The following is a 24,969-nucleotide window of genomic DNA, read 5'->3' on the forward strand; positions in this document are numbered from 1 at the left end:
AAGCCTTCTCGTATTTCTGGGTACTCTTTCTGTTTGAAACAGGTAATTACAAAAACCTCCGGATCAATTTTTGTAAAGGGGCACCCTGATGGGTGCCATGACTGAAGTGTGACATGAGCCTTTTCCAATACAATGGGTGGCCTAACATTCCTCGGGAAGGCCAAGCTCATTAAATATTCTCTTCTTTTTTCCACCCTCTCCGCCTCTTCATGCACTTAGCTTGAGTTGTGCTAAGTCTGAGGTTTCTTCACTGAGGACTTAGGAAAATTGCATAGAGTTCTCAGATTGAATTTTTTATGTGTATGACTTCATGATGGCATTAGCATGCGCTTTGATCCATGTGTGAATGGCACTGGGTCGGCTCTTATTGCCATATCCAGATGGTGTTACAGGGAACAAACAGTTGTGTTTTAGGATTTCTCAATAGACTGTCTAGACTGGTCTTGCAGCAGACAGATACAGCCACCCATCAAATTAGCGTTTGTCAGATTTATGGTAATGGTTCACCAAAGCCTTCCTGTCATTGACATTAAGATTTACGCCTCCAAAGTTATTTTGTCTTCCGAGGAGTGTAAAGTCTGATTGTGTGTATGTGTGTCATTATTTACATGTAGATGCATATTTGCATATAAAAATTTTTAACTGAAGGGGAGGAAAGGAACTGAAGTAATTGCTATGGTAAGAGGCAGAATTTTTAAAGTATTTTTTTCAAGAGGCTGATTCCTACAGCTGGACTGATTAGGGAAGCTTTCCCTCATTCGTCCATCCCCTCCCTTCAAATGATAATACAGATCTTCTGTTCTAGTCAGTGTCTCCCATATGCCCTTTTGGAAAGAAAAACATGTATGTGGATTACTACGGCTAGATTTTGCACTTTCATGTTACACTGGAGTAATATGAGCTGCTCCCAGTACGCAGTGGGAATAACCTTTTGACAGGCAGTATGTCCATTCTCAGTGGAAATGTTTTTCCAAGTCTGGCCAGGGCTCCTTTGATCGTGCCACCTCAAATGAAGGGGTCATAGCTACTATGCAATGTAAGAACCACCAATGGTTGACCAGGGGAGAGATGATTTTGAGGAGAGCATATTTAAAATAAGCCAAATGTTGTGGGGTTTGAGGTGTCTTTTGTTCTTTTTTTTTAAGAGCATCAGTAATTTGTGTTGCAATGGGAATGCTAAGCAAGAGCATTGGGGAAATTTTAAAGTAAGCTGGACATGCTGGTACATTTGATGGTGGAAACAGGAGGTAGTGTAAATTTCAAATAACTGAATTGCAGTGGCAAGCTTTGGGCTTGAACATGCCACAGCATGTTTTGAAAATGTTTTCCTGTTATAAGGATATTTCAAGAATAGCAAAGGGAGTAATGGGATGATGAAAGGATCCAGATGTTGTAGTAAACTGTATATTTGGGGAATGCTACCACTTAATGAAGAAACAATTTTATAAAATACGTGAATTAATTTGCAAGTCTGTCTGTGGTATGTGCTTTGGAAAGTCTCTCACGTTTGCTAGGAATAATTATTACTGATCATGAATAAGAACAAGAATTGAATTAAATATAAAGCCATTTTATAGGCACTTTTATCCTCTGCTCTTGCTATTTTTCTTGCTTGAAGGAGCTTTGTGACATTGGAAGAAAGTAAATAGATCTGGTAAATATGTAAATAAAAAGTAAATATACAAATATTAATAGCCGAGAATCAGCTCCAGAAAATCAAGTGCTGGTTCTGCAGCAGGCAGTTTACTGTTCCTACAAAATATGTGTGTGCTCCCTGTGTGCTGTTTTGGGGGCCCGCAACTCCTCTGCCATGCAGCAGCAGTGTACCACTGAATCTTGGAATAAAGCAGCTAGTTTATTCTTCACAAATCCATGTGCAGAGGGTGTGATGGTGTAATCTTTGTTTATTGGGTAGACTTCTGTGATTTATGTGTTCTGAACATGTTTGACTGTTACACAACTTTCCTCTGTGCAAGTTCTTTAGTGAAAAGAATATAAGATATCAGAGAAACAAACCTTTAACACCAAAATAAGAATTCTTGTCCTTTATGTGGAGAAGGCATAGAGCTGTGCTTTTTTTTTCTTTCTTTCTTAGGGATCTTATCAGTGGCTACTGGGACTAATAGTTTGTCAAACTTTGTCTCCATATTGTATCTTTCCATGTCTCAGTGGCAACATCATTTTCTGACTGTCTTTAAGGAGAACAAGAGAAACATTCCTGGTTTTGATTTTTTTCCTGTGCTGCTCCAGTTTTATCAAAATATGCATATGTTGCATTGAGGTATTTTAATTAGCCAGTTAGGTTTCTGTATAATCTTGAAATTAACAGATATTAATACAGCATTTAAACAGTTGAATAAGCATTTTAACGTCACTGTAGTTCTATTCTGGCTTTAACTTCATGTTGTGAAACATGTACCTACGTACAATAAATACAGGTGTGTTTGGGGTTTTTTTGAGACTCTTAAGTTATACTTGGTTACTTTTGGTTCTTTGCTGCGACGCGTTAGAAAACCTTACTCAGCCTTGGAGGCTTTAGATAGGATATTTTGCTTTGAAGTTTAAGAATTGAGATTTTTCTTCAAGTGTACTTCTGGTTTTATTTTGATACGGTGAAGTCTTGCGATGAAATCTTACTTAATGCTGTCTTAACTTGTCTCAATCAACTAAAAGGCTTTACATGGACAGTTTAAATTTTCAAAAATCATTACTCCTACAGCAAGACAATAGAGTATTTATATAAGCATTACTCACTTTAATGAGTGTGGCTTACTGTTCTGAACATAGCTTTGTTGCTTATTGGAAGTGAATTTATCAGAGATGGGCTAATAGGTGCACATTACATTTTTTTTTTTTCTGTGTTTTAGGGCAGCCTAAACTTACAAGAAGTAACAGAGGGACTAGTAATAAAATATTTGGCCTGGTCAGGTTCCCAGCAGGATGGTGTGTTGTGCTGCCCAAATTCACACAGGCGCCTGAGGTTGTTGTATTACAGACCATTGTCAGCTCCGAGAGGCAAAGACCCCTGCTGCTGTAGCAAAGGTCAGTCTGCTTTGTGAGCACGCTGCTGGAGCAGAGGAGGAAAGCTTAGGAGCTGCTGGTTGGTGGTGCCAGGTATTGCAGTCATAAAGGCCAGAGATGTGCCCTCCCAGTATGTCCTTCCAGAAACAGGTGGTCCACTGGTGTTACCTAACTGGAGATGTGCAAGCAATGAGACTTTGGGCTTTTTGTTGGGCTTTGTGCTTGGGGGAGCCACTGTGATAATATTTTTTTGAGCTGACCTTGCATTAGAAGAGAGGTCCTTTAGAGCCTTGTTGATGCATGCCGCCCTCACACCCAAACCCAGTGTTTTAAATCCCAGCTAGCTGGCCCAGCTGGGAATATAAAATAAGCCTCAGGTATTGTTTTAACTCAGCCTGGCAACCTGCCCATTGTGCAAATGAGGATGCTGAACAGATCTGGCAGTCCTTTGGGGCTGCCCCACAGCTCTCCCAGAAGCGCAGGCAGATGTTTGATGATTCCCTTCCAGTTAATATGGGGGAAGGTTCTCTTCTGTAAAAACTAAGGAAAAAAAAAATCCCCCATTGTGATACACCGCTAGAGATGTTTTCACTGGTGAAGAAAGTAACTTGGGAAGTGGCTACTCACCCTGTGACTAAGCTGATGCAGGTGCTTGGGATTGAGCACCTGGGCAAAGCTGGCAGTGAATCAATATGCCTGTGTTGAAGTGAGCAGTCTGGAAGTCTCTTCAAATTAATAAGCTGCTCAAGCTTTTCTGAGGGCCCTCCCCAGTGACGGTAGCTTTGTAAGGGCACTGTCAACCTACAAACTATATTTATTGGAAAATGTTGGCACCTAAGACTTGTGTAGATGAAAGATCAGAAAAGAGCTCTGTAGACTTCTTGTTGCTTTCACAGGACAGTTGAGGTTGGAAGGGATCTTGGAAGGTCTGTAGTCCAGCTTTGTGGTCAAAGCAGGGTCAGCTTGAGGTCTGACTAGGTTGCTCAAGACTTTATTCAGCTTAGTTCTGGTCTTGAAGAGCCAGGGGAAGAAACCATCAAAGATAAGGACTGCAGAGCCTCTCTGGGCACTGCTGGACTGTTCCCATGGGGAAAAAGTATTTTCTTATATCCAGTCTGAACCTTCTGGGCTTCAATTTGTCCCTTGTTTCTTGTCCTCACTCCTTTTACAGCTGCAAGTATCCCTTCAGAGTGTTCCCAGGACATTTATCTAGATATCTATACTGCTTTAGATTGTCTTGAAGATTATTCTGTTTGTACTGCTGTGGTCTTGTTAGATTTTGAATGTGATTTCTTTTAGCAGAGGGTGCAACTCAGACTGCAGTGTGATTTTCGAAAGTTGGCACATTCAGTATGCACATGTAGTACAAGTACAAAATAAATTTTAACAAATACAAATTTGTACTTTTGGCAATATTGTCATCTGAAACATAAGGAAAAAATGTGATGCCGGATGCATTTGCATTAACAAATGCCTGTTCTGAAAGCGGGAAGTCAGAGTGGCTTTTTAAGTAACAAAGGGAAATGGGTTTTAGTTTAGTTTAGTTTTTTTTAATATGCTGTGGCATTTAGGGCTCGGAGTTGAGAGACCGACTGATTTCAATTTCACATAGGAAACTTAGGGCATTGACAAAGATGCTAAAAAGCCAACAGAACCAGAAGACAGCAACATGTTAATATGCTACTATTTTTAGATAGCTGGGCAGCCTGAAATTCATGTTAAAATAATGATCGGTATGAAAATAGATGTCTTAATTCTTTCTGCTCTCCAGCTAGATTTTTTCTTTGATGACTATGGTAAGTGGTGTTTTGAAGCTCTGTTCGTAGATTTCTCTTTTGTTTCCTTATGGCTTTTTGATAGTAAGTATATGCTGAGCTGCAGTCTATCCTAGGCACAAGGTGTAGCTTTAATTAAAATTTATTTTAAAACAGTCCAGATAAGTTAGCATAACCTATGTGTGAAGATTCACTGAGCAGAGTTAGGCTAACTTGAATTGTGTGTATATGTAATGTACAGGAGTAGTAAGAATCCACTTCTTAATTCATGTTCGCTTTCTTTTTGTGCATTATCTGAAAGGGCTCGAGTATCACTTGTTTGTGTGTAGCTCCACATTGTCACTTGAACTGTATATGGCCTACTGTGGCTGTGTAGGGTACATTATTTTTTTAATTTTAAATCAGTAAAACCCCAGTTCTGAAGAGGGACAGTGTTACGTTGTCTTCCTCTGCCTGGTTCAGAGGCACTGGAGCTTTTTCTGTATTGCACAGGATCTACAATGACTGCTTGCTAAAGCCTGTGCCTTAGGTAGTTGTTTTTCTGCAGTGGTACAATAGCATTCTTGATACGCAGAGCTGCATATGAGTCACCAGTATCAAAAATGTAGCATCAAGGCTGCAGAATATTTTTTAATACAAGACTTCACTAACAAAAACTGCTGTTTACTGAAGTGAGTATTGTCTTTAATAGAGCAGAAAACTAGGAGTAGCTGCAAGAGGTAAGATGTGGGGAATCTTAAACTGTGGAATGGTCTTTGCCTTGATTTATCTACTTTTTTTTTTTACCACTGTTGCATTAACTACTTTCCAGCTGGCAGACAACAGAATTGGGTAAATCTATCACTTTTTTTGGCTCCTCCCTGTTCTTACTTCTGTGTAAAGCAGCATTCGTTTAGTTTTTCATAAGCTTTCCATGCAACTTCTTAAATAGCATTTTTTGTTCAGACAAAAATGTTGCAGGCATACATGATCAAAGTACACAGTAATGCAATACAAGTGCCTAATGAAACTCAGTATAGTGCTCTGAGATGGTGCTTTCCATTTTTCTCTTCGTAGACATTGAAACCTTTCCTATAATCACAATGCTATTGCAAAGGAAATTTTGCTGAACTATTAATTGTTTTGTGGTTCAGACACCACCACAAGTATTTTGCTGCTGAAGTCAGCTGCTGTGGAAATGAGCCTCCCTCCCCTGATTTGGCCCATACCAATAACCTGTTGACTGCCATCGTCACAGAAATTCATGGGGAAATGGATCCACTCCCAATCATTAGCATGAAATCAAGCACCAGATCTTGGAAAGAATCTGGTAACAGACCAGCAGGCAGCCGGGCGCGGGTGAGCAATCACCACGCGCTGCTTTGCAGGGCAGGCTGCCTGTTGATTCAGTTGAAACGCCTCATCCCTGGGGTGTAGCACTTGGTGATACTCAGCCTAGGGGTGATGAATACATGGATAACTATGCTTGAATCCACATTCCTGGAGAATGGGTGCAGTCTCCTGGACAGCCAAAGATGGCAAGAGTTTTTAGCTACTGTTACTATGTAGGTATCCAGGAGTACTACAAATAGTTCCCAATTAAAATACAAGCCAAACCCCTCCTCCACTTTTAAGGGTGCGGCAGTCATTTTAGCAGTCTGATTTGGAAGCTGTAGCCTACCAGTGTCTAAAATTGGCAATTGCCAAAGAAAAAAGATATTTCCCCCAAACAACAAACAAGCAAACCCTGCTGAAGGAATGAGGCTACACAATAGGTAAGGTTCTCTTCTTCATACGTTGTCTTCCATGGGCCTCATGTACGTGTACCGTGTGTTGATATCGAAAAAGAAAGCTTGGCCTTCACCATGCCATGCACCTTAATGTGGCATGATGTGACTATAGGATAAACACAACTGGGGAATAGCAGCTTTTCAGTATTGAAACAATTTTCTTTGGGTGTTTGGATGGAAGCATTGACTGAAGTGAATTAAGCACAATTTCCTGTGTTTTTAGGCTGTGTGAAACTACAGAAAAAAAACAGCTGCAACTTGCTGCTGTGTCCTAAAATCTCTCCCTAAAGACTTACGAGTTACAAATTCTGTAATAAGAAATTATTTGAATATTGACTTAGCTGGTAAAGAGTATAGTCTTAAAGTATAATCATTAGATGTGTGAAAAGCCACTAAAATACTATAGGAGTCTTGACCGTCATGATGTTGAACGTCTCTGAAACTTTTAGATGGTCAGCTTCCTAAGGGAAACTTTGCATCCTGCCGCAAGTCCTAAGTTATGTGTGTCGAGAATGAGAAAAGTTGCGTGCCCTTTCACTCACGACGTGGAAAATACCCAAGCCAGTGGGTATAAAATGCCAAAGGGTGTGGCTGACATTTCTGCTACGTGGTAAACAGTGTAAAGTGGTTGAAAACTGCAGGATCATTATGTCAGTATTTTTTGAGGGGAAAACATTGTTTGAAAAGTGTAAACTGAGATTGCTTTCTGTGACAGAACAGGAAATAAAAGATTTTGCTCATTCGTTTTTGAAATTCTCTCACCTCTTGTCTGCATTGGAAGGGGAGGATTCTGCAGTGTAACTTAAAGCAATATTTTTTCCTATGCATGAGCAATGGAGGCATCAAGAAAGTATAGGATGTATGCTTTCTTTGCCAATGTTTGTTTTCAGTATCAATTTATTATGGCAAAAACAATGACATCAAATCCTTTAAAAACCAATCTATGCAATCTAGTTTTTGTTTTCACTATCTTAAGATATTGGTGATGAAGTCTGTTTTTAATAAGTCACTAATAAGCCACTGAAATAGCTCTAGCTGCTGAGATTGTTTCTCTGAGGATTGATTAAATACTTCTATATACTACAGTAACAAAGTATATCTAGAGTGCAATCAACACAGAAAACATTATCAGCCAATCAGTCTTCCACTCATGATGTTTCTTACACTGAAACTAATGAATATTACAGAAATTCAGGATACAGAATAGGACTGGTATGACTTTTCAAATAGAGTTGGAATTTGCAGAATGGTGTTAGCAATCTTGCTTGTTTTTTAACCTTATTGTGACTGACAAAGTATTCATTCTAAAATTTTCTGGGGTTCTTACTCTGCTGTCCAGAGATACAAATCACTCTGCTGACCAAGCATATGGAGACAGTCTTACTTCTTTTCAGAAAGATTAATAGTTTCAAGTTAAGACCAAAAGTATGTCTAATATATGTAATATGTCATGTATCTTAATTTGCCTTAAGCAAATACCACATATATAACATTGGCCTTCACTTGGCATGTTAGTGATGCAAAGGAGTTAAGAGTTTAGATTTTGTCTGAGCCACAAGGTAGTGTTAATTCTTGTTAAAATAAGTCATCCACAATAAGCACTTAAGGGAAATTCAAAGCTATTACAGCAGATGGCCTGACAAAAATCTTAAGTCACTTATGACAGTCTAATCATGTTAAATTCTTCGAACATGTGTAAAAATGGGGAAACTTGCAGGTCTAATTCCTGAAAATGTGGGCAGCACAGAATTTTATGAGAATACTGATAAGACTCACACTGTAAATTCACTCACTTCTTTGTTATGTGCAGTTTCATTTAATGAAGTGTTTATTTGATGATAGAAGTTCAGCAATTCCACAAGGGAAGAATATGTTTTTGTTTACGGTCTAAGGAGATTCTGTGCAGCACTTGCAAGGTAACTTTTTTTGGTCACTGTTTTGTCTAGTCAGGTACCACCAAATTATTTTTAACCAGAAAGTTCTAAAATTCCACATGAGCTGCTTTTCTTTTCCAAATGAAACATTCATGATTGTGTGATAGTGCAATACCATAATGCTGCTTATGTAGACCTTTCAGTTTGTTTTTGCTGCAGTCGATCTTTCACACAGTGTGACTTTTCTCGTCCTTCTGAATCCACATAGCTGTAAAATTATGAATTCCAAATCACATGCTTGATACAGTTAAATTTTGCTAAAATGTCTGTACTTTTACCCCATTTTCTATGCTGTTAGATTCACTAAAGAAATTCTTAATTTCTTGCTTCAGTATTATTTCAACTGGAATCTGTGGTATATCAAGCTGTCCCTGAAGGATTTTCTTCTGTGTTTATCTGACACAAAAGAAAGATTTTTCTAGGAAATACCACTGAATAGTATGGTTGATTGGAGTAGAAAATATGTTGCTATTAGGCCGGAATGTAAGGCTTAGCAGAAGAGAAAAGTGGTAGACAGCGGGAAGAAGAATCATGATACATTTGTCATTAAAATACTTCAGTGTGCCTGGAAGTCCAAGCAGGTCTTAATGTTTTTACAATGGACTTCATATGTACACTTAGTGCAAAAATATTTACCTGGTTTCATACTATTCAACACTGTGCTTATTGCTGTCAATTTGATTTTTCGAATGTGAACATTTCCCAATCAATTTATCATCTGTTGGAACCCTATCTTCATCTTATTTGTAGAAGATTATTTTTCCTAGGATTTTTATTGGGGTAGGACTTAACTGTTTTTACCATTTAAGGCTGCATAATGTCCCCAGCTGAAAAATCTTCAAACATTTAGACTACAGCTTAATAGTTCATTTTGATTCCTGTTTCTGGACCAGAGTCAAATGTGAGACTGCTAAGCTCAGTTGTGTCCTCTTACAATAAACTACTTTAAATTACTCTAGTTTCCGTGTACTGGATGGACATCACATCATGTTCTCATATTTTTTTGTTGCCTTTAAGAAGAAAACTAGCACTGAAATTTGCATCTAGTAATTTTTTAGACCACATTTCTATGCTGAAGGACTCCTTTCTTTTGAACTATGTATAGGTTGAATCAGTCCCAAAACCAAATTCCATGTCTTAGCAAAATAATAAAAAAAAGCCATATAATTGTTACTTCTCTTTAGTGTATGGAACTTAGTCTTTGCTGCATTGCACACATTGCACTTTGATTTGGATCCCATTGGACTTCAGTGATATTTCACTAGAAGGAATACATTAAAAACAACATAGTTGTTCCCCATCCTGATAGTATTCTTAGGCCTTTTTTTTCAGCTCTTTGGCTGAATTTTACTGTTCAGGCTGACATTATCCTCAACTTTGTGAGGTTAGCTACATTTAAAAATAGGTTTAATAAAATATGCTGGCTTGTTTCTAAGAATAAAGTTAAAAAAGAACCCAACTCACTGTGAGATTCAGTTTAAAAATTTAGGCAGTGGCCCATTAGTCTTGGAGACCACACTTAGCCTCATAATGATAAAAGGCCTCCCAGTGTTTTTTAGGAAAATGCATTTACATTTGTGAACTTGAGACAGAATATGTTCACTAGAATTTCTTGTATTTTGCTTCATATTGAACTGTCTGCCTGGGTATTCTTTTCCATCAAAATATCTTTGGGTTTAGAGAGTGCACTTAATTGCTTAAAAGATATGAGGTTTTTTTGAGTTCCCCATCGTAAGGAACTTGGAATATTCAGTGGGAAAACAGTAGCTGTTAACAAGTTTTCAGATTTGAGCAGTGTAGTTAATAGTGGTAGGAGAATTTCTGCTTCAGTATTCTGCCTAACTGGCTAAGGCTTGAGGAATGGTCGGGCTTATGCTTTTTTATATGTTGCTCCATATCTTTTAGTTTGTTTTACTTGGCATCATCTGTTGAGGATAGTGACCTGACAGAGTTTGTAGGTGCTTCAGCTCTTCTGTTGCAGGAGACACAGGGGCTCTTACTTCATGTGGGGCACTAGAAATTTTGTCTCTTGCCAGAGAACTGCTAACAGCTGTTTTCCTCATTTATGTAGGCTTCCTAAACTGCTTGTATGAAAATGAGTAGAAAACATTCTTTTGCAGTAACTACTTCAAATTCTAATCTTTCTGCTCTTTACCTGCAGAGGTGGAAGTGACTAAAGTCTTGGACGATATTCTCTTTTTTAAGCCCTTTGGTTCAGTATCTGTCCAGTAAGTCCCCTCTATATTCTGCTCACCTGTGCAAGTCCAAGGAGGTTATATGTAGAGCTGATGCCCCACTACCAGCTCTTACTCTGTTGGGCTGTGGGGTTTGGGGTAGTTTTTGCTGCCAACTGCTATGCAGAGGTAGTGTTTTGATTGATAGTAGTACTCCAGCACCTTGTTCATGGCTCTGTTCTGCAAATCTACCAAATGAAGGTTCATCTATGTGCATGATGATTCCACCTAGGTATAAGGTAAGGATCTTGTGCAGCCTACTAGGAAACCAAGGTTTAGTGTCTCTTAATGTCATGAATGTTTGTGATAGGACATTTGTTCTGAAATACTTTTTTCCTTCAAATGTCTCTCTTCCTCTGCTTTTATGGATTGCCATTTCTTCCTGATTAAGCATTGATTTCTTTAAGGCATAATTTGTGATTGTATGCTTTTATAGCAATAAACCTGATAATATGAGTGTAAGAATTTCTTGAAGGGTAAGGAAATGTGATCATCTACACATTTCTTCAAATAAAGAAAGCTATATTATTATTTAGGAAAGTAAAATACTTCCTGTGCTTTTTCAGTTACTGTGGTCTTTGACATGTTTTAGTGCAGTTAGTTTCTTCTTAAATCCTACACTTTGTAATTTCATTACCTAAAACCATAACCCAACTGTGCTGCACTCCTTCATCCTTGTATAATAGGGTATGATATATCCTGTAACTTATCATATCTTTTCATGGTTATAAATTGCTTTGGAGAAATAGGTGTGAGCTGTGAATGTTTTCTCTTCAGTCAAAAATCTCTGTGGCGTGAGAAGAACTGTGTGTGTCTCTTCCTATACTACATACATTCCTTGTGCTTCAGAAATACTGATGTAATGATATGTAGGTAATTGGCAGTTACTGAAATTTCACTGTAAAGGGCATTTCTTTATCATACCTTTGTATTACAAAATCCTAGCTTCCAGTTTGTTTACTTCTTAGGGAAGTGAATGTAAAAAATTAAAAATACTTTAAACAAAGAGGTTGAGTTAAAGCCAGTGTTTTGCTTTTATAACTAATGACATGACTTCGTCTGTAAAACACAGCTCTCTTCCATTTCTTGAGACTGTTTTTATTAATTTTGTTCTGACATATGCCACCAGCTCCAGACTGCTTATGTTTCTCTGATAGACTCTTATCATTACAGCAGTTCTCCCTGGTCCTCAATGAAATTTTCTCTCTAGCCAGCAAAAGGAGGATTTTCTCAGCTTGGCAAGATTTATGCTGATCTAGAATAAACAGTAAAATTTTTGTTCCAGTGAGATGCAGTGAGTCAGTTCTTACTGCGGTGTTTGCAGTCTCCTTAGAACAAGTATTAAATCTCTCACAGCTGTGCATAAAATCAGGTGAGGGACTGAGCACCCCAGAACGGTGCTCAGTTATCTGAATAGCGTGTTGAGTTTATTTCTGCTTGGATTTATGATCGTATTTCATCAACATAAGGTATATTCTTAAGTAACAACCTGTTGCTTTTTTAACTTAAGAGAATTTTTATGGAACTATTGTGTAATAATTATTTGAAAAACCAGGTACCCAGCACACTGTGAGTGAAAGCAGTAGCATTGGGAAGGGGATGGCACAGGAAGGTTTCAGGCTGAGGGCTTTTATTCCCTTTAAAAGCTTGCATTTGCTAGGGATGCCTGGATGCTGCACTCACCTGAGGGAGAAAAATTTGAATCTCCTCAAGAGGTTTTCAGCACCTCTGAGAATAAAAGGGGATTTCCACCGCCCCCCCCCCCGGCAAAAAAAAAAAAAAAAAAAAAAAGATATGGCATAGTGATACTTTTCCATAGTTTGAAGTATTTCATGCCCTTAACTGATAAAAAGTGGTTGTAATTTCACCAGGAGGAGCTGGTTGGTTTGGGCTATCTGCACTGGAGAGAGGGCACACTGACATACCCATAAGTAAGCATAGCTTTATGGCAGGCTGTTTTATGAGCAAGGCCACATTAATCTCTGTTTTCACAAAAAATAAAGGTGGTTCTTGCCAGCTCCTATTCCCCCCCCGCCCCCCCAAATTTAAAATTAATTCTTACTTTTCAGAGGCAGTTTTAACCTCTAAGTGTATCCAGAATTTATCTAGAAATTATTCTTTACCTTTTCTTCCCCCCCCCCCCTTAAGTAGTTGAATAAGTATTGGCCAATATTTATTAAAGAAAATTCTTGGTTGAACAGAGTAGCGTGGCTGTTGTGTGGGGTTTTGTGTTTTATTTTGCTTGTTTTTGTTTGCTTACTTTTTTTAGCAGTGCAGGCATATGAAAACAGCTTATGTATATCTGTAGTTGACCCATTGCTCTGTATAATCCGTTCACTTCCTGTCAGCTGAGAATCCCCACCTCAAATTGAGTTGTGTTCCCCAAACATTTAAGCACCAGAAGCAGAGCACCTTTTGGGTTTCTCTTCGAGACAGTTTAAAGGCTGTCCTTGATCCATGATTTAAAGTCCTTGATCCACGTGTGCTCAGCAGTGACATATTTGACAGTTCTGGTTTTACAAAGCGAGATGAAGAAAATAGCCAATACAGTCTTCATCAGCAAACAGACTGGTGACAGCTGAGAAGCTCGGTGGTAGATGTAGATATATAGCCATTAAAAAAAAGCCAAACTTACAGCTGGAGAGTGGAGAAATGCAAAATGCCTGTGTTGGAACATGAGATGTTTTCAATGGCTGAAGTGTCTCAAACCAAACTCACTTTGAGTTTGAGGCAAAAACTGTTTTACATTTGAAGAGGCTCTCGTTGATTAAAATTTGAAGAATTTTTAATGATACTTGAGGTTCATATGCCTTCCTCTAACCATGTATTTTGGATTAATGTTTTTCTGTGGGTCAATCTTGTGTTTCCTCCCACAGTAATAATGTGCAGTGCTAGCCAAATAAGACTTCTATACTATATAAGGGGGGAAGAGAGGTTCCTGTATATGTTACTAAATATTTCATATTCCCTAGGTCTCTTGGTCAAAATAGATATCCTCTTAGAGGTTCTTATTTTTGTAAATATAGCATACTGGGAAAGTGAAATGAAAAGGGCACATAAGAGCAATATCATTCATCAGGAGCCTAATGAATAAGAGATGCCCATAGCTGCAATTATATAATGCTTCAAATTCAACGCTGGAGATTGATAATACCTTGAACTGGTAATAGAGAACACCCATTAGATCTCCCATTTGTGTCTCTGCCAACACTGGTGTAACTCTTACTCCGTTTTCTAGTGTTGGAAAGCAGTTCAGTCTTCAGTGTTCCAAGCAGAAGAATTCTTTGGCCAGACTTGCACTGCCTGCAAAACCCAGCTGTCCTTGTTCTTCTGTCCCTCTCCTTCTTCCATCTAAATCCGCCCATTACTTCTTGTTAGACTGTGTGCGCTAGTAGTGCTTTTCGCCCTTATATTTAAATGTTAACTGCATAAACTGTTTCTCTTTCCGTAACTTTTTTTTACATCAGCCTCTACTGGTTTCTTCGTTCCCTTACCTCCTGATAATTTTAGAGCAACCAAATATTCATTGATTTCCTAACTTCTTGGTTAGGTAATGCCTAAATTTGCTATGGTGTGCTTCATATACTGTATCATCAGGGAGAATTATTAGTTGGGACCCCGTAGCAGGTAGGTTTAAAAGTGACAATTGAATCTGTACTCTCCTTTTTAAGTACTGTCACACTGTCATAATTTTGTTTAAATTTGTTCTATGGTATTTCACAAAATAATTCTACAACTCTTAGATTCTTTTTTTCTTTGTCAGTGGGTCCTTCTCTCCTGTTTTGTTTTTTGTATAGATTTTCCTACTTTGACTGATACCCACAATCTCTTTGTACTTAGTATTCTGCCTCAGCTATGGACATGTTCAGTAAGACCAGGCTTTATAGAAAATAGTCTGGTCTGCTGTCCTTAGAGATTTCTCCTCTTTTCTCTCAGATTTGATGGTAAACGATAGTTTTGAAATCTTTCATAAGAAAGAACAAGACATATCCTAGGGCTTAATCTCAGAGGAAACATTGCCTTAAGTAAACATTACATATTTCTTCTTTTTCCCTCAAAATACACTTAGAGTTTCTTTAGGTTCTCTTGCTTTTTGATACTGAGAAACATGAATGCAGCCTGGGAACTGTTTTCTTTTAGTTATCATTATGACGCCCAGCAACTCTGAAAGTGTGGGCTGAAGCAGAGTAGAAAAACTTCTCTGTAATTTTTCTGTTTCTGTATTGGTACTGATACGGTGGGTGGAAGAATTCATATCTTTCTACTTTTTTCAAGAATGTATTAACTGGTATCGCCTGAATCCCCCTTGAGATCTTCTGGCTCTCAGTGCATGAGGACACACTTCTTGTGTTTGTGGTACTTGGCTGTTCCTTGTGCTTTTTCCAACTATTTGATTGTCTTTTAACTTACTTTAACTGGAATTTTTGAGACCCTTTTTTGCTACAGGAATCCTGTTGTGATTTGCAGAAATCTCACTTCACACTTGGTGATGGGTTCTACTCTCCTAGTGTACTTTGAATTTGCGTAGCATTTTCTCTGAGGTTCTTTGACCCATTTGGGCATGAGATTTTGATATATCACTATACTGTTTCCATAAATCTTTTTTATATTATTACAGAAGTAATACTCTTTGTGCCACGTATATAGATGTCCATCAAATATAGATGTCCAGGGTCTTGTGTACCAAATAATTTTTGGGAGAAGAAAGAAACAAAGTGTGATGTTGCATTTAGGTGACATGTAGTCAGCTTTAGTTACAAAAATCAGAGAAGACCAGGTGGTCCGTGTGCTTCTTTCTGGTTCCATGATTCCATGTGAGCTTACAGAATGGAAGCAATTATTCATGCGATGCTGAATGAAAGAAAAGTGTTCTGTAACCCACGATTCATGTGTGTTACAAGGTGGAAAAGCTTTTTATGATTTGGCTCAGAAACTGCAAAGGGATGACTTTTATTAGCAAGCCTGAAAGCTCTAAGCTTTTTTTTATTGGGTTGTTTGATTTGGTTTTTTTTGGGTGGGGGATGGAGAGTGGCATTAAAAAAAAAATTCTCTCACCCTTATTAGAAATTAGAAGTGACAAGAGGTGCCACATCCTTAACTTCCGCACATTTTAGTGGTGCTGCTACTGCCTTTTTTGCTGGTATTTTCAAGGATCCTTCAGTCTTTTTTAGTAGGTCTGTGTTTCCTTAGGTTGTGAAACAAACTGCAAAGGCTTTCGTTCATCTTTTTTGTTGCCTTTTTCTCTTGCTGTTAAACGTGAATGGACTGATGAGTTACACTTGTGCAGCAAAACAAATGGAAAGCAAACTGTCAGAGAGAAAATAACTTCAGCAATAATTCTACACTTGATGAAACCTGGAAGTGTCCGACAACTCCCGTGGAGCTTGATTTGACACTGCAGTGAAGTGAGTGATTGGCTTCTCCTGTTCGGAGTAGCACCTGTGCATATGTTTCACTGTTTTGCAGACTCAGCATTAGTTTATCATAGCCGTGTGCTATATTCTTTCATGTAGGCTTTTAAATCATACTACTGCCCTGAGTATTTGAGTACCTCCAGAGCTTGATACTGTTTTTTTTCATGCTTCCTTCAAGCACAGTGTGAGTGGAGAGTCATAATTTCATTTTGTTGTTCTTTCATTTATAGAAAGTGTGCAATAGATGAAGGTCAGAGAGGCTCCTTTTCCATTTTGGACATGAGGTTTTGCAATTTGTTTTGGCTGGTAGTGGGGAAAGGACTTCTGTTGCCTTACAGCTTCTTCCAGGGAAGTTATGGTTTTGACTGCATTTATTGAATTTTCATGGTTCCAAAAGCCCTGAACTTGTGGGTGAAGCCTTCACCCTGGAACAGTCCCTCTGATATCCTGCCTTTTACCCAATTGCTATAGAAACAAAGATACTGTCCTTCATCCTTGTGCAATGTGGCAGCCAGCAGCTTTACTACCAAAAACTGAGTTGAAATCTTTATTTTATCCTTGAGATAGTGAAGATTTTATTTTCATGAGAAATCCAAAAGTTGTTCTGGATTTTGGACAGGATTCAACCCACTGTGATTGTATTATCGGCACTCAAAGGAAGAATGCAGCATGACCATGAAGTCTTTTGAAGTCATATCCTCTGAACAGCAGTGTCATATCTGGCTTCTCAGAAGTCACCCAGTTCTTTCTTCTTGACCTTATTTCCTCCGAGCCTTCTCTGCTGGTAGTGGAGTTGTCAAATATGTCAAAGAACTAATAGGGCTGTGTCATTTTGTCTGGTTTTGTACTTGAGCCTGTGTCTTATGTCTTGTTCAGCTGGTGACTACATAGGCATGTTGAAAATAATTTGAGGTGTGATTGCTCCTTTTGAGCCTCCAGAAGCTCAGCTCCTCTGAAATACCGAGAAGTTTTTTACAGGGATTGGTGAATAATTTCAACCAATGAATCCAAATGTGTTTCTTTTCTCAGTGGTCTGAAGGGAGAATTTGAGATTCCTGCTCAAAACAATATGTTGCTGTTTTAGTGCTCTGTAACATTTCTATAAGGTCAGACATAAGCAGGACCCTGCTCTATAAAACTGCCTCACTTAATTGAGAATTTGTTTTCCCCTGTCCTATTTTAAATTATGCTGTCTTTAATGTCATATACTTGCCAGTCTTCCTGCAGCACAGACTGATATAAAAATGAAGATGTGTAGGTGCATTTAGAGGAAGAGTGCTTTTGGGGTCAGCCCATGAAGATAGCCAGGTTAAACAGGAGGATTATTTTGTCCTGGTTGGAGGAGTGGTGTGGTACGCTGGCAGGCTTTGAGCTGGGGCATCTCTATCGGAGCTTGTATTGTTAGTCTGTATTGGGATGGAGGAGCTTTAGTATAGCGGCCACTGTTTAATGAGGTTGTGGGCTGTCAAAGAAGGTGACGGTCATGATTTTAGTGATTTCATCTGGGCTGAACATCACTTCAGGATGTCAGTGACTATGTGAGTATTCATTCATCTCTGTTGATAGCCACAAAATGAACAGCAATCTGTTAGGTTTTTTCCTCATTACTGTTGTAATATTATATGGATAAGACAAACCTTATAAATCTGATGTTTTGACAAAAATGAAATCAGTGTCACTGGTTGCTGTCTTGAAATTGGTATTTTGCCCCCGCTTCCACCCTTTTTGTAGTGGTAAAGTACCTGTGCAGCAGTATGGAAACTGAAGAGTCTGCAGCTTTAGATCACATGGTCAAATGCATATATTCTATTGTACTAATTTAACAGTAAGGTATTCATACAGTTGAAATTTAGTTTATTTATATACCCTCTCCCCCCCTCCCCCAGCTGTGTGTAATTTCATTCAGGTGCCTTGAGTGTTTCATTATTTGTATGCAGTTATTTCACTGCTGTCCCCAGTTGTTTCCTAACCTTAGTATTACAACTCTCTACCTTGGGGTTTTTTTCCCCATCTTTCACATTATCTCTTCAAGGTTTGAGATTTCTTTGTGCTTGTGTGATCTCATACAACATCAGAGCTATGGAGCCTGCTGTGTGTAAATATGACTTTTTAAAATAATGTCACTGAGTTTTCATCAACAGCTTGAGATGGTTAACTAGTCCTCTGGATAGAAGTGTGTGCTGCATACTGGATGTCTGTCTGTTCAAAGATACCTTAATAAAAAATAAAATGTAAAGGGACACCATATCCATAAATATAAGTAAGAGGGAGAGCAGAGCAGTGTTACAGTTGAGCTTTCAGCCTTAATTCTGGATTTCAAGAACTCTGAATGCTTGGTTTGTTAGCATTAATGTTGCACTAACTTAGGGTATTTTTGCATGAGAGTGCGTGTGTTTAATTAACTAAGCATAAAATCTGTTGCTTCTGTTTGTCCCTATTAAATAGTGGTAACAAAAGAAACAGACAGGAGATGGGTCCAGAACAAAGCAGAAATTATGGAGTATTTCACCCCTAAAAGGAGAGTGAAATGAGAAGTACAAAGAGTAAAGTACAAAGACAGACTCCGTGGCTGGAGGCAGCGCAGTGTGTGCGAGACAATAGTAGTTCTGAGACATTTGCTGCCCAGAGCTTCAATCTGTGATCTCTTAGTGGCACATATATCAGAAGTGTTCAGCCACCCCTGCTATAGATAAAATATTTAATCCTTTTGCATGTAAAAATCTCCATAGGGCTTTAAAGGGGCACTGTCTAGGATCATCAGCTCAAATACTAGTCAACCTAAAACTGGAATAATCTGTTTGGGATAGAAATCCTTAAGCAGGAGCAGGACTGGCTAACTTCTTCCTTTAGCTCTTATGAATGAATATATGTGCACATGCAGCACGCATGCACACATACAAGTAAAATGAAAGTAACAGTGGTGCTGAATATTAGTTTTCTGCAGACTGTAGCACCTAATTACTCCCTTTCCTGGACAAATACATACTTTTTCCCAAAACTGGCTAAATGCAGGTGGTGTTTCAAGATACTGTATTGTTTTATTTTCAGTACTTCAAAATCTGCTTGCTCATTTTTTAAAAAAATCAACTCCTGACTCTCCTTTGCCTGCTTCTTCTCCCCATCCACTGGGCTATAAAGAGTTTTGAGTGTAATGTTCTCAAAGATCATGAAAACTGGCACTTCGTTTGGCATCTTTCTCCCTTTAAAGTAAGTAAGGTCTTACCCTGATAGGATGAAAGGGATCAAAAAATAGTTTTTCCTTTTTTGTTGCTAGTAGTAGAGCTGAAATGCATGACCATACCCCAGGCATGATTTCCATGACTATGCCAGCTAGCTCTGCTTGACCCTGTATTTGTGGTAGTCAAATGTTTTCTTTCTGTCCTCTCCAACACTCCCTCTGAGTGACCTCGTTTGGGTTCAGAGTTTGTTTTTGTAATACCTAAGAGGCAGCCTTTTATTGGACATTGACTTATCGAGCAAATCAGGTTTGGGAATCAGTGAAAGAGACTTCCATGTCTATATCTGACAAGTGTTTCAAGACCAGTCAGGCTGTTAATTCAATTTTCTCTTATGCCCTTTGGGTTGTCCAAATGGAGGGGATGGTACACTGGTTTTGGAAAGGATTGAGCGCTAGTTGTGAATTGAACAACTCTCTCAATGTTTTTGACACATTTGTGTTTTGGATTTCAGGAATGCCTTCTTTAGTTACTAATACGCATTTCTTGCACTTCTGTGCATTTCAGACTGTACTGTAATATGTGATGACATCTTAAATAATGATGTAGCTCTAGTCCATACTTAATAATTCAGGATGCATTTCCTGTCCATAATCAAAAGCAGAATATAGGATGTAATATATTTTGCATGGTCAATGAGCTCTTAATTTTTTACTCTCCACAGGTCTTGTGGAGCTACTAGATGCAGCTGCCAAAGTTGTGACAAAAGAGGTTTAGTCTCTAAAATGGATGCTTAAATAGTCCTGACTTTGTTAGGGGCCAAGTAACTTTAAGCTGCTGAGAGCACAGGAAGGCAGTGATCGGACTGTTTGTATAGTGATGTTTCCAATGGAAGAGAATTTCATTGAGCTTGAGTAAGGACGATTGCAAAGCAAGTTTATAAAAATTAAATATGTTGTTACATGTATCCCCTAAAATGTGCAGTAGAATTTCTCATGTCAGCCAGTGGTAAGTGCTATACACAGCAGCCTATATTTCAGCAGCTTTTTGAAGCTAGAATTCTTAGTCTGTTTTCATTCCAACCAAACAAAAATATCTACTGAAGGAATTTGCCCTTGCAGAAGGACAAAGTCATGAACACAGCAAAGACAGGAGAATCATAATATAAGAGTGGCTTGGAGGGAGCCATTTCCCTGTCTACTGTATCTCAGGAACTTTCATTCCTGGCTGTGCTTACTTGGGAAGGATGAGTGAGTGGGTGGCAGGTCTATGTATGCTGCTTTGTACATGCCATTTGACCTGGATTTTTGATCATATGTTAATCAATAGCACATAAAGATTGTCCAGACTAAGTTAGGCTTAAGGAGTCTGCACTAAAGAGACTCTGACCTTCACAAAACCAGCCTGTACAGCTTCTCTGTCACCCACTGAGGCTCCATATGTGTTCTACAAAGAGCAATAATTATCTTTGACAGAAATGCAGGTTATTAAACATTTGTCAGGGTTGCAAGAGTCGTGTCTGGTTGCATAAGAACTGGGGCAGGGTCTGGAGAGAGAGAAGCGCAGACTTTCATCAGCTCATCTATTCCTTTATGTTTTTCAATGTGACGTCAAGAAGTTGTCGCAGAATGCTCTGCTGACATGGACAAATTGAATCCTTTCTAAAGGTTGGCTGCAAAGGGCCTGATGCACAGCCTAAGGAGCTGTGGGAAGCTTCGAAGAATTTTATGTGGCTTTCAGCCTGATATCCATTAAGTGGAAATTCTGTTTGAAGGAGCTTATGTTGTGCAATGAACTCAATTGCCCTTTCTCACTTAAGTAGCAGAGTAGAATATTTGCTGTGGCTTTGTAGAATCTGTGAGATAAGTATAAACTGACGTCAGTGAATAAAGCTGGAAGGCAAGTTTGCTCTGTTCCGCTATGGACACGTACATAACGGCAAACCTTCTTGAAAAAAATAATTTTTGAGTCAAATTTTAATGGAGGCAGAGCTTTTATTTTTAAATTTGTTTGCCTTTGTTCAGCTTAACTACTACTGTAAAAGTTTTTACTCCTAAAATATTTCATTTCATATTCTTGAAAGGTGTTGAAGGAATCTTGTAAATTTCCCCGAACTTATATTTTACTTCTTTAAACCTATGAAGACTGTTTTGGCAGCATGTATAACAACTTACCATCTATACGGAAAGATTCTGATAAAAGTTCTTCATTCAGTGCGCTGTCTTTTTAGTCACGTTCTCTTTGGACGACTTGCTCACAGAGCCAGACCCCACTATTTGCAGCAGTGCCTTATTGACATCCGTTCAGTTTCTCTGCTCCTCCAGTAGTCCTCAATGAGAGATCCTGGGTAGTCATGTAGACAAACCAGGTTAAGGTTGTGAAGACTGGATTTCTTTACCCAGTGTGGTGATTGGCTTGTGGTTAAGATAGGAAAAAAAAAGAGCTGGGGCTATGTAGAGACTGAAATGTGTGAGAGAGGAGTGACTGCACACACGTGTCTTCACTTCCTTGTTATAGTAGATGTATTCCTCTGATATCGAGGTAGCAGATATTGGGAAAAAAGGTATTTGTACATATTGGGGTGGTCAAAGTCTGTCTTGGACATTAGTGGGTAATAATACACCATACCTTATATATAAACTTCCTAGCTTTCCCAGAATGGTACATTTATAGATTTTTAGATAAAAATATTCCATATTACGTATAAAGACACGTCCAATGGACTTTACTAAGGGCTTAAAGGACCTTATGATGAGCTTGGCCTACTTTGGCAATACAGTTTGAGACGTGGGCAGAACTCTAAAGTAGGCTTTGTGTAAGTGATTGTTGTTCTCTATATTGTGATTATTTTATACTTCTCCAAGGCAAGTGGGAGATCTGTATATTTATGGCTGAGCTATGTCCAGTAAAAATTATTTCTTTACAAGCTGTACTCTTTAACAGCTGATATTGTAAGGTAGAACACATGACTCAGGAGCAGCTCCAATGTTCACACTAGGTATTGCATACAATTAGCACAGGAAGCAAACTCATGCATACCCAACCACAGAGTTGAGTAGGGTATGTGCCTATCTCACCGTATGCGCTTTCTTCATGCCATTCAGGAAATGGGTGTCACTTTCCTCAATCCAGCTTTATGAGGTTTAGTTAAACAGTTAACAGATTTATTTATTTTTCTTATAAAGCTGTTCTAGATTTTAGCTGAGGTGGTCTCAGTCTATTAATTGTTGATGTTGTCAAAATAGTAAATTGGAATAATATTTTGCTTCTGTCCAATGCCTTTGAATTTCTAAACTTGATCTTTAGAGCCTTGTTGAATAAACATTTGCAGAAAAAAGTAACTTCTTCCTTTTGTTTTTGTTTTGTTCTTCCTTCCTTTGACAGTGTTTCAGAGCACTTTGCTGCAAGGGACCACCACCACCACGACCTGAATATGACTTGGTTTGCATAGGCCTCACTGGTTCTGGCAAGACAAGTCTTCTGTCACAGCTTTGCAGTGAAAGCCCGGAGAACATAGTGTCTACCACAGGTAGGATGCTGCCTTAATTCCGAGGAGTGCTTTAACAAGGTAACTCTTGAAACATATAGCAAAGGTGGTAGAGGACTTCAGCTTAGTTACCTTCCTTTTGAAAATACCTACATTGAGAAGATACATAAAACCAGACACAACAACCACAGCTAAAAGGTATCTTAAGTCCAAAAAGTTTGAATATGCATACTGATATAGATGAACCTGAGTGCCTAATACTGAAAAGAGTATTTTGATTTAAAAAAACAAAACCAAAAACCAAAACAGCACCAGATAAAACAGAAACAAAAATGTGGAGTGAGAAAAAGTAACACCTGGCTGCAAAGTTCAGAAAGTGGACAGATTAGGTCATAGACATGGAAGAAATCTGGTTTTGTGGCTGCAGTGATTTACTCAGGTTGATTTGCTGAGGGAACAGATAGTGAATATTGTGTGAACAACTTGTGTTCATAGTTACATGGCTTTATATTGTAGCTGTGGTTCATGGGCTTGAATTTTATGATTGCGCCTTAGCAACCCTAACTGGTTTTCTGTATCTTTGTTTAAATTACAGTTACCTTAGGTTATTTAGTACAGCTGTAAGTAAACAAAGTAAAACAGGTACAAGAAAATACTGGGGTTTTTTTTCTGCGATGAATAGTTAACCAATTGCCTTCACATGGGTGTTACTGGGAATGTTAAAGAGATCTGATCATTGTGTGGAGAAGGTGTCAATGCCTAACTTAAAAAGTTAAAAGGAAATTGTAGAGTAATTCAGGCTTTTTAAAAATTTTCTTTTTTTCCCCTCTTCTGAGCTTTATCTTTAGAGTTCACCTGGAATTAGGGCAAATTATACTTTAACATTTTAGACCCTGAAAGAAATAATAACAGCAATGTAAACAGCAGTATAGCTCTATCAAAGGAAAATATGATTACTTTAAAAATTAGATTTCTTACGTCTTACTAGATAGTTGCAACAAAATACTATTATTTAGTCAGGCAACTTCAGGAATGAAAACACTCTGGAGAAAACTAGGCAGTATGCAAACCAAAATGGTGCATATCTAGGCTGTTCAGCTTAAAATAAATCTAACCATATGTAACATATCTGTGCTATATCAGAAAATATTGTTGAGGATCCAAGAATAAACACGACAACTTTTCCACTCAGTTTTCAGACTGTAACCTGTATTTTTTCTTTTCTCATCAGTGCCACACAGCTCCATTGCAGTTTTTCCACCTTTCTAGGAAGAGTTTAAGATTTGTGTTAACAACCACCACAAAAATATTTCATAATTATTCCCTTCACATTTTCTTGCACTTTCCTCTACTGCCTCTAGCACTGACCGTGATTGGAGTACTGGAATATCTTACTGGTCTGAACTGGGAGAAAAAATACCTTGTCTCTGTTAAAGGATAGCTAATAAACTTGGAGTATGAAACACATTTTTTCAAAACTTCTTTACTCAGTTCACAGTATGTAGTCATGCTGAAACTACCTGTGCTAGATGGAAATAAATTTAATGTCTTCCTGGGCATTTTATGCTGAAAGAGCAGACATACTTTTTCCTGTATGAAGTATTATATACACTGTCATATATGTATGGACTAAGCATGGAGAATTTAATATATAGTATATTGATGGATTGCTGGGAGCCTTTCACATTTTCTTTCTCTTGACTGTCTGAATTTTCAATTAAGGGAAAACACACTTCTAAAAAGTTTTTTAGTTTTAAGTGCATAACAGACTAACAGAAGATTCATAGGTGCATCTAATGTTCTTGTAACCACTTTAGTACATACCACTTGGGTCTGTAATAGGGTCTTTCTGTTAATAACATTTATAGACAGAATTAGTACTCTAGGTGTAACCAAAACATGTGGAGTTCAAATGTAAGAAAACAGTGATTTGCAAGTTGTCTTCCACCTCTCCTAAAAATTGCAGAAGGATCACTTCATATTACTGGTAGTCTGAAATCTAAACTCTAGTTCCAAATGTATTCAAAGATGGTTTTATAAAGGTGTATTCCATACTAACTCCTTACCAAATGGTAGATAGTCTGGGTGGGAGTTTTGTGCTGAATTTTATGTATGACAGCTATTTAATAGTATCATAGCAAAATTCATTGCTCATGCTG

At 38.3% G+C, this 24,969-nt stretch overlaps 1 protein-coding gene across 3 annotated transcripts in view; it reads left to right on the plus strand.

Moving 5' to 3' along the window:
• Positions 1-24,969, plus strand: part of ARL15 (ARF like GTPase 15) — a 229,070-nt gene that overhangs the window by 58,987 nt on the left and 145,114 nt on the right. For all 3 annotated transcript variants that reach the window (XR_012657876.1, XM_075078283.1, XM_075078284.1), the window contains one exon: positions 22,708-22,852. Coding sequence is in view for 2 of the 3 variants with exons in the window: in XM_075078283.1 (XP_074934384.1) it covers positions 22,708-22,852 (145 nt within the window). In the remaining variant the exon portion in view is untranslated. The remainder of the gene's footprint in view (positions 1-22,707; positions 22,853-24,969) is intronic.

The sequence above is a fragment of the Phalacrocorax aristotelis genome, chromosome Z, assembly GCF_949628215.1.
Source record: "Phalacrocorax aristotelis chromosome Z, bGulAri2.1, whole genome shotgun sequence".
Lineage (NCBI taxonomy): Eukaryota > Metazoa > Chordata > Aves > Suliformes > Phalacrocoracidae > Phalacrocorax > Phalacrocorax aristotelis.